The sequence below is a fragment of the Scyliorhinus torazame genome, chromosome 6 (assembly GCF_047496885.1).
Source record: "Scyliorhinus torazame isolate Kashiwa2021f chromosome 6, sScyTor2.1, whole genome shotgun sequence".
Classification (NCBI taxonomy): Eukaryota; Metazoa; Chordata; class Chondrichthyes; order Carcharhiniformes; family Scyliorhinidae; genus Scyliorhinus; species Scyliorhinus torazame.
In genome coordinates this window covers 73,499,468-73,519,724 of record NC_092712.1, presented here as the reverse complement: position 1 = coordinate 73,519,724, position 20,257 = coordinate 73,499,468, and the positions used below count along the sequence as shown (strand labels likewise).

General features: G+C 43.2%; 1 protein-coding gene across 6 annotated transcripts in view; it reads right to left on the bottom strand.

Moving 5' to 3' along the window:
• Window positions 1-20,257, bottom strand: part of pard3aa (par-3 family cell polarity regulator alpha, a) — a 1,126,646-nt gene that overhangs the window by 946,527 nt on the left and 159,862 nt on the right. For all 6 annotated transcript variants that reach the window (XM_072508331.1, XM_072508330.1, XM_072508326.1 and 3 more), the window contains exon 2: window positions 13,902-14,003. In XM_072508331.1, coding sequence (XP_072364432.1) covers window positions 13,902-14,003 — 102 coding nt within the window. The remainder of the gene's footprint in view (window positions 1-13,901; window positions 14,004-20,257) is intronic.

Here is a 20,257-nt window from a genome sequence, read left to right as displayed (position 1 = left end):
GGCCCATTAAGGGCCAAGGGAAAAATCTATGGGTGGAGTCAGAGGACATTGGTGGGGTGTTGAACGAATATCTCACATCTGACTTCACTCAAGAGAACGAGGAGGTAGTTATGGAACTCGGGGAGAGAGGTTGTGAGGTTCTTGACCAAATTGTCATAGGGAACAACAAGGTATTGCTGGTCTTAAAAGTGGACAAATCTCCAGGTCCAGATGAATTGTGTCCCAGGCTGCAGTGGGAGGCGAGGGAGGATATTGCCAGGACCCAAATGTTTAATTCCTCTCTGTCCACAAGGTAGGTGCCAGTGGACTGGAAGACAGCTAATGTGGTTGCACTACTTAAGAAAGGTTGTGGAGACCAGTGAGTCTCATGTCAGTGGTAGGGAAACTATTGGAGAAAATTCTGAAGGAGAGAATCCATCTCCACTTGGAGAGGCAAGATTTGATCAGTGATAGTCAGGATGGCTTTGTCAGAGGTAGGTCATGTAACCAAATGTGTAGATGAGGGAAGTGCAGTTGATGTAGCTTACATGGATTTTAGCAAAGCCTTTGACAAGGTCCCACATGGGAGACTTGTTAAGAAGGCAAATGCAAATGGGATACAGGGTGATTTGATAAGGTAAATTCATAATTAGCTTAGCGGTCGGAGACAGAGGGTGATGACAGAAGGCTGCTTTAGTGTCTGGAAGCCAGCGACCAGTGGCGTACCACGGGGATCCGTGTTGGGCCCCCTATTGTTTGTCATTTATGTAAATGACATAGGTGATTATGTGGGGGGTAGGATTAGTAAATTTGCAGATGACACAAAGATTGGTCAGGTGGTTATAATAATAATTTTTATTATTGTTACAAGTCGGGTTACATTAACATTGCAATGAAGTTACTTTGAAAATCCCCTAGTTGCCACACTCCGACGCCTGTTCAGGTACAGCCAGAGGAAACCCATGCAGACACAGGGAGAACGTGCAGACTCCGCAGTGACCCAAGCAGGTACCCTGACGCCGTGAAGCAACAGTGCTAACCACTGTGCTACCGTGCCGTCGATAGTAAACTATTTTTACGTTGGTTAACTGAGGTTAATTGTCTTGGGTTACAGGAAGATATAAACGGGATGGTCAAATCCGCGGTTAAGTGGCAGATGGAATTTAACCCTGAAAAGTGTGAGGTGATACACTTTGGAAGGAGTAATTTGACAAGGAAGTATACAATGAAAGGCCTGACACTGGGACATTCTGATGAACAATGGGCGATTGTCCGTAGATCTTTGAAGGCAGAAGAGCAGGTTAATAGGGTGGTGAAAAAGGCATATGGGACATTCATATTTATCAATTTGTCTACAGGAGTAGTGCCAGAAGACTGGAGGATAGCAAATGTTGTCCCCTTGTTCAAGAAGAGGAGTAGAGACAACCCAGGTAACTATAGACCAGTGAGCCTTACTTCTGTTGTGGGCAAAGTCTTGGAAAGGTTTATGAGAGATAGGATGTATAATCATCTGGAAAGGAATGTTTGATTAGAGATAGTCAACACGGTTTTGTGAAGGGTAGGTCATGCCTCACAAACCTTATTGAGTTCTTTGAGAAGGTGACCAAACAGGTGGATGAGGGTAAAGCAGTTGATGTGGTGTAAATGGATTTCAGTAAAGCGTTTGATAAGTTTCCCCCCTACTACAGAAAATACGGGGGCATGGGATTCAGGGCGATTTAGCAGTTTGGATCAGAAACTGGCTAGCTGGAAGAAGACAAAGGGTGGTGGCTGATGGGAAATGTTCAGACTGGAGTCCAGTTACAAGGATCTGTTTTGGGGCCACTGCTGTTTGTCATTTTTATAAAGGATGGGCTTAGAAGGATGGGTGAGTAAATTTACAGATGACACTAAAGTCGGTGAAGTTGTGGACAGTGCGGAAGGATGTTACAAGTTACAGAGGGACATAGATCAGCTGCAGCGCTGGGCTGAGAGGTGGCAAATGGAGTTTAATGCAGAAAAGTGTGAGGTGATTCATTTTGGAAGGAATAACAGGAAGATATAGTACTGGGCTAATGGTAAGATTCTTGACAGTGTGGATGAGCAGAGAGATCTCGGTGTCCATGTACATAGATCCCTGAAAGGTGCCACCCAGGTTGAGAGGGTTGCTAAGAAGGCGTATGGTGTGTTAGCTTTTATTGGTAGAGGGATTGAGTTTCGGAGCCATGAGGTCATGTTGCAGCTGTACAAAACTCTGGTGCGGCCGCATTTGGAGTATTGCGTGCAATTCTGGTCGCCGCATTATAGGAAGGATGTGGAAGCATTGGAAAGGGTGCAGAGGAGATTTACCAGAATGTTGCCTGGTATGGAGGGAAGATCTTATGAGGAAAGGCTGAGGGACTTGAGGCTGTTTTCGTTAGAGAGAAGGTCAAGAGGTGACTTAATTGAGGCATACAAGATGATCAGAGGATTGGATAGGGTGGACAGTGAGAGCCTTTTTCTTCAGATGGTGATGTCTAGCATAAGGGGACATAGCTTGAAATTGAGGGGAGATAGATATAGGACAGATGTCAGAGGTAGGTTCTTTACTCAGAGAGTAGTAAGGGCATGGAATGCCCTGCCTGCAACAGTAGTGGACTCGCCAACACGAAGGGCATTCAAATGGTCATTGGATCGACATATGGACGATAAGGGAATAGTGTAGATGGGCTTTAGAGTGGTTTCACAGGTCGGCACAACATCGAGGGCCGAAGGGCCTGTACTGCGCTGTAATGTTCTATGTTCGATGTTCAATCGGGGCATAGATTACAAAAGCAAGATCATGATGGAGCTGTATGGAACCTTGGTGAGGCCACAGCTGGAGTGCTGTGTGCAATTGTGGTCGCTACATTATAGGAAGGCTGTAATTGCACTGGAGGGGGTGCAGAGAAGATTCACCAGAATGTTGCCTGGTATAGAACAATTAAGTTATAAAGAGAGGTTGGAAAGGTTTGGGTTGTTTACTCTGGACCAGAGGAGACTGAGGAGTGAGCTGATTGAGGGGTGACCTGATTGAGGTATACAAGATTATGAGGGGCATGGACAAGGTGGATAGGGAGCAGCTGTTCCTCTTAGTTGAAGGGTCAGTTACGAGGGGACGTAAATTGAGGGGTGGGATGTTTAGAGGGGATGGGAGGGGAATTTGTTTTTACCCAGAGAGTGGTGGATGTGATGGAATGCACTGCCTGGGAGGGTGATGGAGGTGGGCTACCTCACATCCTTTATAAAGTGTCTGGATGAGTACTTGGCACGTCGTAACATTCAAGGCTCTGGGCCAAGTGCTGGCAAGTGGGATTAGGTGTGCAGGTCAGGACCTTTCGTCCATCGGAGCAGACCTAATGGGCCAAAGTGCCTCTTCTGCATTGTTGTATTATGTGATTCTGTGAAGGTGGTGGTGAGCTACCTTCTTGAACCACTACAGTCTATGTGGTGTAGATATACCCACAGTGCTGTGAGGGAGAGAGTTCCTAGATTTTGACCCAGCAGCAGTGAAGGAAAGGTAATACATTTCCAGGTCAGGATGGTGAGTGGCTTGGACAATATATTTCCAAATCAGGATAGTGAGTGGTATGGAGGGGAACCTGTAGGTGGTGGAGTTCCCATGTATCTGTTGCTCTTGACCTTCTAGGTGGTAGGTTTGGAAGACAGTGTCAAGGAAGCCCTAGTGAGTTGCTACAGTGCACCTTGTAGATAGCACACACTGCTGTCACAGTGCACTGGTGGAGAGAATGATTGCTGTAGGTGGTAGATTGAGTGCTAATCAAATGATTTGTGCTGTCTTGGATGGTGGAGAGCTTCTTGAGTGTTATTGGAGCTGCAATCATCCAAGCAAATGGCGAGTATTCCATTACATTCCTGACTTGGGTCTTGTAGATGGTGGGCAAGCTTCGGAGAATCAAGAGGTGAGTTACTTACCGCAGGATTCCCAGCTTATAGCCACAATATTTATATGGCTAGTCCAGTTCAATTTCTGGTCAATGATAACCCCCAGGATACTGGTAGTAGGGGATTCAGTGATGGTGGTGCCATTGAATGTCAGGGAGAGATGGTTAGATTCTCTCTTGTTGGGACATGGTGATTGCCTGGTATTTGTGTGGTGCAATTGTTACTTGCCACTTATCAGCCCAAGTTTGAATACTGTCCACATCTTGCTGCATATGAACACGGACTGCTTCAGGATCTGAGGAATCAGGAATTGTACATCCCCACTATGATCATCGATGAATCAGCCAAAGATAGTTGGGTCAAAGAGGCCACACTGCAGAACCGCTGCAGTGATGTCCCACTAATTACTCAGACTAGCTATTAGTTCTAAATCTGTATGGTCGGCAGGGTGGCGCAGTGGTTACTGAGGATCCGGGTTCGATCCCGGCCCCGGGTCACTGTCTGTGTGGAGTTTGCACATTCGCCCCGTGTTGCGTGGGTTTCACACCCACAACCCAAAGATGTGCAGGTTAGTTGGATTGGCCACACTAAAATTGCCCCTCAATTGGAAAAAAATAATTGGGTACTCTAAATTTTAAAAAAATAATAATAATTCTAGATCTGTTAATTGAATTTAAAGTGCATCTGCTGCCATGGTAGGATTTGAACCCATGTTCCACAGCATTGGTCTGGATCTTTGCATTACTCGCTCAATGTTATCACCACTGTGCCATCATCTCTGTTTCTCACAGCTTACATTTCCAAGTAGATTTGTATCGTCAATTATATGATTTGTAAATAGCAGAAGCCCAGCACTGAGCCTTGTGGCACTCCACTGATCACAGCTTCCAGAATTCAGAGCGCCCCATTTATGCCCACTCTTCGTTTCCTGCCCATTAACCAATCCTCTATCCATGCTAATATATTACCCCCAACTTCATGAGCCCATATCTTGACGATTAATCTTCCGCTTAAGGTGTGAATGCATTAGAGAATGCAGAATAGATTCACGAGAAGGGTTCCAGAGATGAGTTCCAGTTATGAAGATAGATTAGAGAAGTTAGGAATATTTTCCTTGAAGAGTGGGTTGAGGGGAGATTTGATATGGGTGTATAAAATCATGAGGGATTTCGACAGAATAGATTGGGAGAAACAGTTCCCCACTCATGAGAGGATCAAGAACAAGGGGACACAGGTTCAAAGTAATTTGCAAAAGAAACAAAAGTAACATGAGAAAAATCTTTTTCACACAGTGAGTGGTCAGGAACCGGAGAGTGAGCTGGGGCAGGTTCAATCTAAGCATTCAGAAGGGAATTAGACTGTGATTTGAAGAGGAAGAATGTGCAGGATTACCCGGGGGGCACCTTCACAAATCCCTTTTGGAAATCCAGGTACACAACATTGATTGGTTTCCCTTATCTACCTGATTAGTTTCATAATCAAAAAACGTTAATAAATTTGTCAAACCTAATTTCTTTTCATAATACCATATTGACTTTGTCTGATCATACAATAATTTTCAAAGTGTTGAGACTTCCTTAATAATAGATTCCAGCACTTTCCCAATGACTGATGTCAGCCGAACTGGTCGATCGTGTCCTGCTTTCTCGCTCTCCCTCCTTTCTTCATGTGTCACATTGGAATATCATAGCCAGAGCATTGGTTATCTCTGAAGCTATTTCCTTTAGAACCCCAGAATGCAGGAGGTCATGGGGATTCATCAGAATTTAATCACTTAAATTTCCCCAGTCTCGCCTCACATACTGAAACAGGACATGTCCATATCCAGCAAGACCTGGATAACATTCAGGACTGACTGGTAAGTGGCAATAGACATACATCCCACAAAATGTCCATCTCCGACAAGAGCGAATGTAACTATTACCCCTTGTCATTCAATAACATTTCTATTGCTGAACCCTCCACTATCTACATCCTGGGGGTTACCAGTGACCAGAAACTGAACTGGGCCAGCCATATAAATACTGTGGCGAAAAGAACAGGTAAACGCCTGGGAATTCTGAGGTGAATAATTCAATTGGCTCACCAAATCTCGTCCACCATCGACAAGGCACAAAGTCAGGGGTATGATTAAATATTCTCCACTTCCCTGGATAAAAGGCAACTTCATCAACACTCCGGAAACTCAACATCATTCAGGACAAAGCAACCGCTTAATTGGCACCCTATGCACCACCTTATGCATGTGCTCTATCATCTACGGAGAAGACAGACACAAAAATATTTGTTCAACGTCTCAGCCACTGCCTCATTCCCGATAATAATTTCTCATGTCTCTACTTCTCAGGGATAAATGTTTACTTTTCCTTTTTTGTATATTTTCCTTTTTATATACTTGTGCAAGCTCTTGCAATGTTTTATATTCCTGACTACTCTGCTTCACCCTATGTCATTTGGTATGTGGCTCAGGTAACAATCCAGAGATGATTATCTTTGATAGTCTGCATTTAATTTGGACCTTAACATTCAAACATTCTTAGCAGTAGATAATTCCGAGTTGACATGTGTGGTTTGTTCCAATGTGGACCACAAGAACTGGATCATGCCCGTCCCATTCAAAAGTTTGTTTCCAGCAGTGAGGAGATGACGAATGTGATATAAAATAGTTACTTTAGAGTTACTAGTTAATGTAATGTAGAAATAAGCCACTTTGATTCTTGCAGTTAGGGACAAAGGAATTTGAGACCGCATGGAAAAAGCAGGAAGAGGTGTGTCTATGAGGGTGATGCTTCATTGATAGGGGCCAGAGAAAGGGATTGGAAGTGAGCCAATCAGAGTAGATCGAACAGGTCAGGAGGGACATAGGCTGACCTATGTCCGTCGAGTATGTGAAACTTGATACCATTTGAATTGATTTTGCAGAGATCTCTTTGTCTTTTAGTCAGTCGTTTTTCTGGAGTGTAAGAGGCTGGATGTCCTGTTACATTTCTGTAAGATGATTCAAGCTTGCAAGCTAAATAAATAACTTCTGTTTACGTGCGAATCCGTCTCAACTTTTATTGAGGCCAGACTGACAGAGAAAGAAATTTGGAGATCAACAGAGATGGCCTAAATCTAGGCACCAAGCAGACAACACAACCTTCAGAGCTCCTAGTCGCAGCTTTGGAAAACAAGGAGAAGAGAGTCTGAAACACCATGTCTTTACTGTCCCCTCGGATTACCACATTATTTTTTGCTTCTTCCACTTGAATGGCATCGGCACCACATGGTCCGTCTGCTCAACCATCCTGCATGTGTCTCATCCACACATGTAGCTAACACTTCATAACTGGTCAAATTCAAAGGCTGAGGATCCTCCAGCACCACCTGGTGAATCCCCATTTCTGCCAGCAACACCCTCCTGTCCTTGATCATTGACCAACCCTGAAGGTTTACCTCGCCCAAAGGCTGCAACTGCTGCTTGTTGCAAAGTATCTGGTTAACACTCACTCTCCTTTCCTGATGCCCTTCTCCAGCTCAGCAACTCAGCCAGAGCTGCTCAAGTTGCAAACACTTAGTGCAGATATTGTTCTCCAGCACTGCGATGCATTCCACAGATTCCAACATGGTGCAGTCACAGCACACCATCATCTCTGCCATGGGATCAAACTTTATTTATTTGATTAGTAAATGAGTTACTAATTTACACAACTACAATAATAGCAAGTCGCCTAGCTTGGGGACAAAAGAAGAACACTCGGCAACTATTAGAGGTTGAAAAGGAGTATCAACCACAGCAGTGAATTCTCACCTGTGCCAAATTTCTGAATTGGCACTCATTCCTCGTCACACTCGATCCTCATCTCACTCTGTGTTCAAACTCTGACGTAGCAAAACCTGTCTCCTTCTCAACAGGACCTTCTTTTGGTAACCACAGCTATGGCCGACAAGATGAAAAGTAGGAAAAGACAGTGTGTAATTTGTGGATACTTGACACTTCAGATTACAACCGTGTGGGAGGAATAATTGGATTTCATGGGTGCTCCAACTGCTTGTTGCTTTGCAAAAGTTCGAATTAAAAGTTTATAAATAAACAACGCTCTTGATATTTCAACAGAATTTAGAGAACTTAACTTTCAAAAATAGTATAACTAAAGAACCTGGACCCTGCAGGACACCAAATTTCTTTCAAGACATCAAATAGTTCCCTCGGTTACTTGAAATATTTCTCCACCGTTTCTTATTCTCCGGTAAAAGCTCTGCGATCATTTGTTTAAGATCCTGAGTTCATGTCATTTTTGAGAAAAATCCAGTGGACAATTATGGCAAATGTAATTATTGCAGTCACATTTTCACTTTCTCACCCTTCAAAATGATATTAATTATACAAATCTTTGATACTGATGTCTCCAACTTAAATTATTAATAAAAATGGCACATTATTTTTGCTTCCGTATGCCGGAAAGGATTAACTCAGTCACCCAGCCACTGCATAAAATCATCGATCAAAAGGATATAACATATTGCTGAGAATCAAAGTGACTAAAAATGACACTCAAAAATAACTCCACCTATTTGGTGAGTAAACAATCTCCTAGTTACCATTTTAATAAATTTGCATTCCAACACAGAATTTAAATATTTAAATTGCAAAATGTGTTAAACACATATCACACTATAGTCCTCCATAGAGGCAACAATTGGCACGTTATATAGAACCATAGAATTCCTAGGGTGCATAAAGAGGCCATTCAGCCCATCGAGTCTGCACCACGCCCTATCTAGGTTCACTGCTCCTCCTTATCCCCATAATCCCTCCTAACCTGCACATCTTTGGACACAATGGGGCAATTTATCATGGCCAATCCACCTAACTTGCACATCTTTAGCTGTGGGAGGAAACTGGACACCTGAAGAAAACCCACACTGTTACAGTGAGAAAGTGCGAACTCTACACAGTCACCCAAGGCCGAATTTGAACCAGAGTCCTTGGCACAGTGAGACAGCTGTGCTACCCACTGTACCGCCCCATATATCATGCAGTCAAAAACTAGGCAAGGAAGCCTCCTGGCGATTACCACGTACCGTCCATCATCAGTTGATTAATCAGTGATTCTCCATGTTGAACACCACTTGGAGGAAGCACGGAGGCTGGCAAGGGCACAGAATATACTCTGGGTGGGAGGCTTCAATGTCCATCACAAAGAGTGGCTCATCATAGACCGAGCTGGCCGGGTGCTAAGGGACATAGCTGCTAGACTGGGACTGCAGCAGGTGATGAGGGAACCAACAAGAGGGAAAAACATACTTGACCTCATCCTCACCAATCTGCCTGCTGCAGATAAATCTGTCTATGACAGTATCGGTAAAAGTGATCACCGCACAATCCTTGTGGAGACAAAGTCCCGTCTTCACATTGAGGATACTCTCCATCGTATTGTGTGGCACTAATTTTTAAAAGTTATTGAATAGAATTTCAAGACTTTCTCTTACTCAGGATTTTAAACAGGTTTCGGTAAAACCTATGATTGATACAAGTAAAACTTTTGGTTCCAACATTTTGAATGCAATGTCAAAACCCCTCAAACAATTTTACAGTTCACAGCAGTGAAAGGGCACACAGATGCAGACACATCAATGATTAATGGAAACTCATTGCGTACGAGCAAGGCAGGCAACTAGGGACGTCCCAGATTCAATCCTTGGTCTGTCCTGAGTTAGCGGGTCTCAACAAGTACAAGTACATTTATGCTTTTTTTTTTTCAAAAAATGTGTTGAAATCCCAATTTTAATGTGTGTCTCTTTTTACAGTTTGCTTAAAAGGTTAATTTAGGTGGATAAAATGCCTTTGGACAGACAGAACATGGAGTGGAGATAGCCATGGAGCTGTGCTGATCGGCACTGAAATTGCCTTCCACATTTTTGGGCTAATTGGGAAAATATCACACAAGGGCTCACATATCAGATCAATATCCAGCAATCCCTGGTCAGGAGGTGAAAACTACAACTTAAGACTCAAATGTAGAATTACCAATCTGTCAACTGATCACCAGTGACCATGATAGCTACAAATAAGGAAAACTATCCAGCCGATTGGGGGCAGCACGGTAGCATTGTGGATAGCACAATTGCTTCACAGCTCCAGGGTCCCAGGTTCGATTCCGGCTTGGGTCACTGTCTGTGCGGAATCTGCACATCCTCCCAGTGTGTGCGTGGGTTTACTCCAAGTGCTCCGGTTTCCTCCCACAGTCCAAAGATGTGCAGGTTAGGTGGGTTGGCCATGATAAATTGCCCTTAGTGTTGGGTGGGGTTATGGGGATAGGGTGTAGGTGTTGACCTTGGGTAGGGTGCTCTTTCCAAGAGCCGGTGCAGACTCGATGGGCCGAAAGGCCTCCTTCTGCACTGTAAATTCTATGATTGATGATTTAATTAATCCATCTAGAAATACCCTCAGACATGTCATCACAGCACTTATCTGTTTCTTGAATAAAGTTGAGGTTTTCACCATAGAAATCTTTCTTTGCATTGAATTAATTTCACAAAGAATGAAGTTGGACCGGAAAGGGGTGGGGTAGCAGAACTATTCTGAAATCTAGATGAAACTATTGAATGGTGGAGCAGATTACAAGTTTTCTTGTACTAACCTGTCTATGCCACTCTTTACTTAAACAATTTTAACCCTATTCATGCACAAAAGCTAATTGCTTGGTTGTCAGGCAACGCATCTTTGCACTTCTGTTGCTTTATGAGTGTGAATATTACTATTTGCATGACAATTGAATACACTGCAATTCATGGCCAAGCTGATGGTCATCAGGAATAACAAATACCATTAAATTTAACAGCAGTCATCCATCAACAAATCTGTCCGAAGGAAAATGTCCCAAATATGTACATCTCTCAAACATATTGAAGATTACAACCTGGTGATATTCCAGTAAATGTTTCACAAAACATTAGGCAACTAAACAAAATAATACATACCTAATGCAGTTTTGTCAGAGAATTGCAATGCCTAGTACTCCACAATGTGATTTTGCAATGGATGCCTCAACCCATTGCACACGAGTTGCATTCAAGTTTGTCCCCTTTGGACTTGGGAGAGTTAAGCTGGGTGCCTGCATGAGTTGGGAGATGGTTGGTAAAGGCTTTGCTAGGTTGGGATGTGAGGCAATGATCAAGCAGTACAACAGTTCCAGATGTGTGAAACAAACAGCGTGGCAAATGCTAATTGGTTGAAAGTTGCAGGGCTCTGACCCTCCCCTGTCCCACCCCATACTCCCATCACCCCCGGCTTGCCAAATGCAGAAAGGAAGTGGAGTCACCAGCAGATACGGTAATGCAAAGTGAAGAGTACAAGGAAGTGGTCTTAGATAGCCTCATCGATGATTTAAATCAGAGAGGCCACAGAAGTTGACAATGCCAGAGAGTTAGCTGTAAATACGAATTGGAAACTTCCTATGGAGGGGGGGGCTGTCACTTTAGAGGGAGCCAGCAAAAGAAGTTGGCATGGAGATTGAAATCAGTGAGGATGAGGGAGGAGGGTGGAATAAAAGGGAGAATTCTTTGGTAGAACTTGAGATGAGGGTTGAGTGGGCAGTCAACAAAAATGTTGAAAGGAATGGCAGCACGGCGGTGCAGTGGGTTAGCATTGCTGCCTCACGGTGCCGAGGTCCCAGGTTCGATCCCGGCTCTGGGTCACTATCCGTGTGTAGTTGCACATTCTTCCCATGTTTGTGTGGGTTTCGCCCCCAAACCCAAAAATGTGCAGAGTAGGTGAACTGGCCACACTAAATTGCCCCTTAATTGGAAAAAATCAATTATGTACTGTATATTTTTTTTAATGTTGAAAGGAGCAAAAGGGAGCAAACAGCCACATTTGTCATAGAAGATACTGTTTTTACCAGGAATTACTAAGGTGTTAGAAGAGAACGCTTTAAAATAAAAAATAAATCATCACCAACCCACATTAGAGTCTATATATAGATTGCAGATTTTCATGGGGAGCAAACGTTACAATAATAGATCTGTAATCACTTACACTCCATTCTAGTTTTAAGAGCTCAAAATGCTCTGTCCCAAATTCAAAATCTAACCGTACAATGTTGGATGTTTTTCAGACGGACAATATTATGACACACCTCCTGACATTCAACTGAAATCCAAATTAAAAACATTAATCTTCAGAGCAATTAGGTGCATGAAAATTTCACATATGAACAATAACATAATAGCAAACTAACATTAGTAGTTGTGATGGTGGCCAAATGGTTTGATTTCAGTGGGTCCCCGCCCAGAAAAACATTCATAAAGTGAGCAAACAGCAGCCAATAAATACTTGGGGTCTTTGGAAAAGGTTACTCAATGCCAACTCTACCAACAGCAGTTAAATATTCTCATAGTGAAGACAAAGGATTTGAGAGCCCAAATCTGGTCAGTACAGCACATTGCACAATGTACTTCCAGCAACTGGATACAAACTACCAATTTGTTTAATGAGGAGGTTGTGCATAAACTGGTCATATTACGTAAAGAAACCTCAGATAAGGGATGCAATGTCCGTTTTCTCCCACAAGATGCATCAATTCTGTAGAGCAGTGGTGTGCAACCTGTGGCCCAGAAGCCACCTACAGCCCACACGGGTTCTGAATGCGGGCCACAAGACATTTTGATGGCCATTGCCAATGCACAGGATTGCCACATGCTGATTTCCACCCGCAAAGTATTTTTCTTACCGACATGATTGAAGTGATACACACGCAAAGCGAGAGCATGTGAAGTGAGGTGCATGCTGATTGCTCACACCGACTTTGAGAGCCGTGTGCTCTCTCTGTCCAAAGTGTTAACATTCATTCTGCTTTTACCATTTGTAGTTGATGACAGTTTTATGAACATATAAATGATTAAGCATCTTCTGTAACTCTTTATGAAATATTTGACATGTTTCAACTGTACTTAACCTTATTTATGGATCATGGTTAGTGGATTGGATTGGATTTGTTTATTGTCACTTGTACCGAGGTCGTGAAAAGTATTGTTCAGACAGATCATTCCGTACATGGGAAGAAAATACATACAGCAAACATAAAATGCACAATGTAAATACATAGACACAGGCATCGAGTGATGCATACAGGAGTGTCGTACTACTCAGCAGAGAAGGTTTGTGAAGAGATCAGATCAATCCATAAGAGGGTCATTTAGAAGTTTGGCAACAGTGGGCAAGAAGCTGTTTTTGAACCTGTTAGCGCGTGTTCTCAGACTTTTATATCTCCTGCTCGATGGAAGAAGTTGGAAGAGTGAATAAGCCAGGTGGAGGGGTCTTTGATTATGCTGCCTGCTTTACCAAGGCAGCGGGAGGTATAGACAGAGTCAATGGATGCTAGGCGGGTTCGTGTAATGGACTGGGCACTGTTCACGACTGTCTGTAGTTTCTTCCGGTCTTGTGCCAAGCAGTTGTCACACCAGGTTGTGATGCATCCAGATAGTCAGTAAACGTTGGTAAGAGTCAATGTGGACATGCCAAAGAGGGCCACTCATGGGCTCACTCACGAGCCCGGGGTGCCCATCATTGCATCAGAGGCTGCTCATATACAGCGAGTTATGGTGAAAGGCCTCAAACTTTAACCAAACTTTCCTCTCTCCACAGATGTTACTCAAAATCATGAGTACATCCAGCACTCCACATAGACAGTGACACGGGGCCAGGATTGAACCCGGGTCCTTGGCGCCATGAGGCAGCAGTGCTAACTACAGTGCCAGCGTGCCACCCTCCACACTGTGCTTCAAGGAGTTGGTCGCTGTTAGTGGGGTGGGGGGGGTTATTTGGGTTGTTTTTCACTTACTGGGGATATTGTTACTGTTGTAACAATTATAATTTTTTGAAAGGTGTTGGTTTTGTTTTGTGAATTTTTGATGTAAAATGCTAAAAGTTCAATAAAAATATTTTCAAAAAAAGAAATACTGCCCAAAGCTATCAATATTCTTTTCTTAGTAATATGTTGAGGATGAAATAGAAACGATATTTGCAACGAACTCACTCGGTCCTTATCGTCTGCAACATCAGAGAGGATGTCATCAAGATCCAAGATGCCGCCATCACTATGCTCCAAACGATGCACCTGCACCCAGTAACCTGGATCCTAATGGAAAGAGGAAGTAATATTAGTCATAGAAGTTGATGAAGGAAGCCTCCAACAGCAGAATTGGTTTTCACTGTAATTTTAATAAACATAGACAAGATGCACAACAGACCACCCCTACGCCCCAACTTGCCACGTCCCCTACACCAGAACTAGCCACGCCCCCTACGCCAGAACTTGCCATGCATCCTACGCCAGAATCTTCCAAATATGCAGCCTCGTCCATCAAGGAGGAAAATGGCAGCTAACACATGGGAGCATCACCACGTACAAGTTCCCCTCAAATCCTCACATCATCCCATCCTGATTTGGAACAATACAATCCTTCCTTCACTGCCACTGGGACAAAATCTTGCAATTCCCTTCCTAACAGCATTGTGGATGTTCCTACACTACATGGACTGCTGCGGTTCACGATGCTGACTCACCACCACCTTCTCGAGGGCAATTCACGATGGGCAATAAATGCTAGACTAGTCAGTGATCCTCACATCCCAATGAAAGGATCAAAAAATAGGGCAGCACGGTGGCGCAGTGGGTTAGCCCTGCTGCCTCACGGCGCCGAGGTCCCAGGTTCGATCCCGGCTCTGGGTCACTGTCCGTGTGGAGTTTGCACATTCTCCCCGTGTTTGCGTGGGTTTCACCCCCACAACCCAAAGATGTGCAGGTTAGGTGGATTGGCCACGCTAAATTGCCCCTTAATTGGAAAAAATGAATTGGGTACTCGAAATTATTTTATTTTTTTAAATAAATAAAAAAGAATCAAAAAATTACAAGATTGAAAAGGCAACAACAAATGAGCACGACCAAGAGGGGAACTTGATGAGATGGCTTTAACAGCAAGTTGCCTGAAAACAAAAATTACAAAACGGGCAACATGGTGGCACAGTGGTTAGCATTGCTGCCTCACAGCACAGGGACCCGGGTTAGATTGTGACCTTGGGTGACTGTGTGGAGTTTGCACGTTCTCCCAGTGTCTGCGTGGGTTCCTCCGGGCGTTCCAGTTTCCTCCTGCAGTTCAAAGATGTGCAGGTTGGGTGGATTGGCCGTGCTAAATTGCCTCTTAAGTGTCCAATGATTAGGTGGGGTTACCGGGGTAGGGTGCTCTTTCGCGGGTCAGTGCAGATTCGATGGGCTGAATGGCCTGCTTCTGCACTGTTAAGGATTCTATGAAAATGTTGGTCACGTCTATTTTGAGATCAAATGCAATTCTATATCTTTTAAATTCAGAAATAGGATACCTGAGCAAAGACCAACAGACTCAAAACAGATAAAAGGCATATTTCCCTTATCAGGACGATGGCACAAATGGAATGATGATTAGTCAAAAATTAACAAGCAGTTCACATTAGTAGATAAAAGGTTGTGTAAAATTCTTTTCCATGCACTGAAAGCAGCAAAGATCAACTCAAGTTTACCTCAAAAATGCATGAAATGCTAAACATTAAGTTCATTAACTGTGAGGTGCTTTGGCAAGAATAGCACTGCATAAATTCAGGTTCTTTCCTTGCCTAGAAACTTGGTTCACTTGGTGGCATTTTTGCTTCTGGTTCATTAGGTTGATTGCATAATCTAAGCCAAAGCCTCAGTGCAAGGTTAAGTATCGGCATTGCCATCCACTAAACCCTGCCTTGGTTTCAGGTAAACAGTCAAAGTTGGTCCTCGTCAATGTGCACAACATACTGAAGCCAGCATGCTCCACAATGAAATATGAAGTACAGGGGCAATGGCTAAAGATGCTAGATTCTGAAAAAATAAGTAACCCTTCACACCAGCTGCATTGAAGTTTGAGTAGAAAATGAAATGGAGGTCAATGACACAGGTTTTATGCACACAAGCCACTGATCTCTGCTCCTGGATTTCTGCCCATTACAGCATTCGGGGATCCCAAGGTTGGAGAGCAAAGGGCAGAGATTAGCATTTGGAGTGTGAGTGCACGAACAACATGAATCACTTCAAAAGGTCAGCCCCTACAAGTCAACAGTTCCCCTAATTTTCAGAGGGTTTTTAAATTGGCAGAGAGCAAAATATATTCCGATATGCCTATGCAGGGAAGTTGCAATGCTCAGAAACCGCGAAACTTTCAAGATTATCCGCAATACCGTGTGGATTACAAATATTTTCTTTTCTCACAACTGTACTCGAATTTATAAAATTCGCAATGCTGGGATAATTGCCATTTTACGTCTAACAACACAAAGAAATATAGCCAGCTGCTGCAGCTTAAATACATAACTGCACTACTGTAATAAAACAATTAGCGACTAAATTATTTCATTTAAATTATCACTGCGCACACTTCTATAATCTTTGAACCAAGTATGGTCTCAGATTTCTGGAAGACTCTTTGGTTTCAACTGAGCATGGCTCTTGGAATTATATGACACAAACACTATGTTAAAATGTTGCAGAAGGGCAGTTAGGCTAATTACACCATACCCCGTTCCAATATATGACAGCATTCACAAGCTATGTCAAGCTGCATCATTAAAAAAAAACAGGCATTTACATATAAATGACTTTATGATAAACTGTTGGTTTCTACCTACTGGGGTGGGCTCTCCAGTGTGGCATTTGTTTTATCGACAAACACTTCAGATTTTTAATAGATTGTAGCTGGTTTCTCTAGACAATGTTTCGGCACAGAATTCAGAGAGGGTGCCTTGAAAACAGGCATAAGAATACTGACCAGATTAAACTAGAAACATGAATAGAAAATAATGAACGGATTTCTTTTTAACTCTCAAATCTCTCTAACAATGTCTCCACCCCTCTTTTCTCTCTCCTCCCCCCCCCCCCCCCACCACCACCCATCTTTTCTCTCCCCCCCCCCCCCACCCCCCCAACCACAGAAGTGTATTTGCACCTCACAGTAAGTAAGTTGAGTTGTTTATCAGCAAAAATCAAAACACTCTTGAAATAAACACTGTAACAATAAAGCAGCTGCTTTTGTTTTCATAAGGATCAAGGAAGTATGCTCAAGTTAGCAATCACAAGCTACACAAAGCTATTCTGAGTTTGCGGGAATGGGCTCCGACAGCACATCATTGCAGTTCAATCAGCAACTGCTTCACTCATATGGTAAATGTTTGAGGATTGTGGACAATACAGTCGTACCAATCCACCAGCATCATTTTCTCTTCCGTTTTACACACAAATCATCTGTAAGCTGTATTAAAATACATCTGTATCTGGCCTCCTCCCCCATCCCCCTACGACACCCAATTAGGTTTACGCTCGAGTCTTTGCAACACAAAAAAAATCTTCTTTGATTTCCAGAGGAGACTTAACTGAGAATGTAATCTCAAGAGGGTTTATACAGGGGGCTGGGCCAGATTCAGCTCATGTGGCAAACAGTGTCAAATTACCAAGCCGATACATTTTCTCATCAGACATAGAAATGGCTGATGAATATTCTGTTGTTCTAACCATCAGACTTGAATCTCCTATTTGTATCTCAAGTCAAGGCCAGAATGTTTAGTCCGGAATAGAACTAGCGGAAAACTAGTTTTGTTTTAATGGGATTTCACTGAAAATAAACAGCCAATGGAGCCCGAAATTAAAAATAAAATTTCATGAAGTGTGTAATAACTGCACACATTCTTATCCAACACATTTTTTTGAAACTACAAAGAAAAAATAATGGAGAAAACAGCCAAATCTAAACGCAAATTGATGGTCGATATTTATCTGTTGAATATTCTCTAATTCAAACATACAAATACAGTCAAGGAAAAATTACCGCAGGAGAAACTCGCGCCACAAGGACAAGTGGCATCCCATCCTCTGCTCATAATATGGACAACACCGACAAGGGTGCATTCATTACCCACTGCTAAGCAATTCTTTGTACAACCGTGGAGCTTATTAGGTCGCTTCAGCGTGCATTAAGAATCAACCGTGTAATGCGGGACTAGAGTCCTTGGGTGAAGGACGAGAGAACAAGATGGGTTTTTAATGACCATCCAGCAGCAATCACGCAAATACGTTCCACCCCTGCTGCCGCCCCACATAATAGAAGATTTATTGAATGCAGCTGACACTTAAACTTAGATTTTAGATCATTAGCCCTCCTGCACCATAGCAACAAACCAACTGTAGCCAAAGTTGGACAGATAACTCAAAAATAATGCAACGAAATTGACCAGGATGATGGTCACACTTAATTGGTCATGATTGATATACATGTGAATGCTAACTACATGTTTGGCAATAACGGTGCTAAGCACACCGTATAGATGAGAAGGGAAAAAACGGATACATCAGAGGTGACATTGCAGTTAAGGAAGTGGATGGGACAATGCAAAAGATATGCTATCAAAATGGAAGCAAGAGAGTGAAGTGTTGGGTACTCTGCTACACAGCCGAACCAACGCGGTTGCGAATGGTACAACGCAGTTTTATTTCAAACATCTATTTACACTGGTAAACTGTTTTCTGAGGTTCGATCATGACCCTTGATTCCGTGGACCTATTCCTAATTTTATCGTGTAGTGGCACTCAGCACATGGTGGATGTCTGAGTGGCTTGTAATGAGCTCTGTGCCCTGAGCCGTCTCTTGCTCGAGTGCCCAGGAAGTGTCGTGTTCCCTGTTTTGTACTGTGTATGCTCTTGCCTGTGATTGGCTGTCATGTTGTGTGTGTTGATTGGTCCGTTGATCTGTCCATCAGTATGTATGTATGTATATGCTATGATGTTTACCTGAATATCATGACAGAGAGTTGTTTCAGGGAGTCAGACCATGAAGGAGACGTGGTAAGAATGACAGGTTTAATCACTTGAAAGGGCACACAGATGCCAACATGGACATGAAACAAACTGCAGTTGCATAGAATGTAGTTAGTGACTAAGAGGTCAAACTGAAGGGATTCAAACTATTTTGGTAGAAGCTGCCCACTGATGCCACCCTCCAAAACCTCTGGAGGAAAGACTGGAGATAGGAAGTTAGTTAGATAATGCTGATTTACTGGAGGTCAGCTTTTAGTGAAATAAACACAGGAGCTGAGTGACTATGACCATCTTTGAAGTGGGAAACAGCCAAGAGACGATCATGCCTGAAGCTATTTTTATGACTATATAACATCAACCCAAAAGATCCTTTACCTCACGCCACAGATGCTGCCAGACCTGCTGAGCATTTCCCACATTTTCTGATTTCAAGTCAAATAGCACTCTCCTGCTGGTTTCCCATACATTTTAATACTCCCCTTTTGCAAGTAATGATTTATTAGTTACAGACCCTGCTCTTCATGACATGGGATTTCACATTCCAGTTACTTGGCATAAACATGTTATTCTTCCCTTTACTTCAATAGGGGCAGCATGGTAGCACAAGTGGATAGCATTGTGGCTTCCACAGGGCCAGGGTCCCAGGTTCAATTCCCTGCTGGGTCACTGTCTGTGCGGAGTCGGCACGTTCTCCCCGTGTCTGCATGGCTTTCCTCCGGGTGCTCCGGTTTCCTCCCACAGTCCAAAGACGTGCAGGTTAGGTGGATTGGCCATGATAAATTGCCCTTAGTGACCAAAAAAGGTTAGATGGGGTTATTGGGTTACGGGGATAGGGTGGAAGTAAGGGCTTACGTGGGTCGGTGCAGACTCGATGGGCCTCCTTCAGCACTGTATGCTCTATGTTCTAATTCTTCACAATTATTTTAAAGTTACACCTTCTTAATCTACTGCCATTTACCCTGCACACAAGTTGGTGGCAAACATTGTTAAATGTTTATCATTGTTAAATGTGCATTTCGATCGCTCCAATAAACAATCACAATCTCTCCCACAAGTGATGCCTGCTCAATTTGATTCCCTGCCCAACAGTTAGACGTCTGGTGCTTCGTGGATCTGGCACTTACTGTCCCTTGGAGTCACGGTTGGTTTCAAGGCAGTTTTCCAATAACCAAAGCTATCAGTGAGCTTGGCACAGGTTTCACATACTTTGAAATCTTATAATTTCTAAAGGATTCATTGCCAGCAAATACACTGCATCACGTTTGGCAAAGACTCAGAAGGATACAGAATGAAAATCTTAAGAGCTGGCACCAACTGGAGGCTGAAGGTGAATGGACTGTAACTGAACCCAAGTACACGTGGGTGGCCTGATGACTGCAAAGGCTGTACTAAGCATATCTGAACTCCAACTCGTGCAAACTAATGGCCAAATTTAGAAATAGTTTCAGGCATAATTATAACCCACACACACAGCAAAAACCACCTACCATGACAAAAGCTAAAGATGAGGGGGGGGGGGGGGGGGG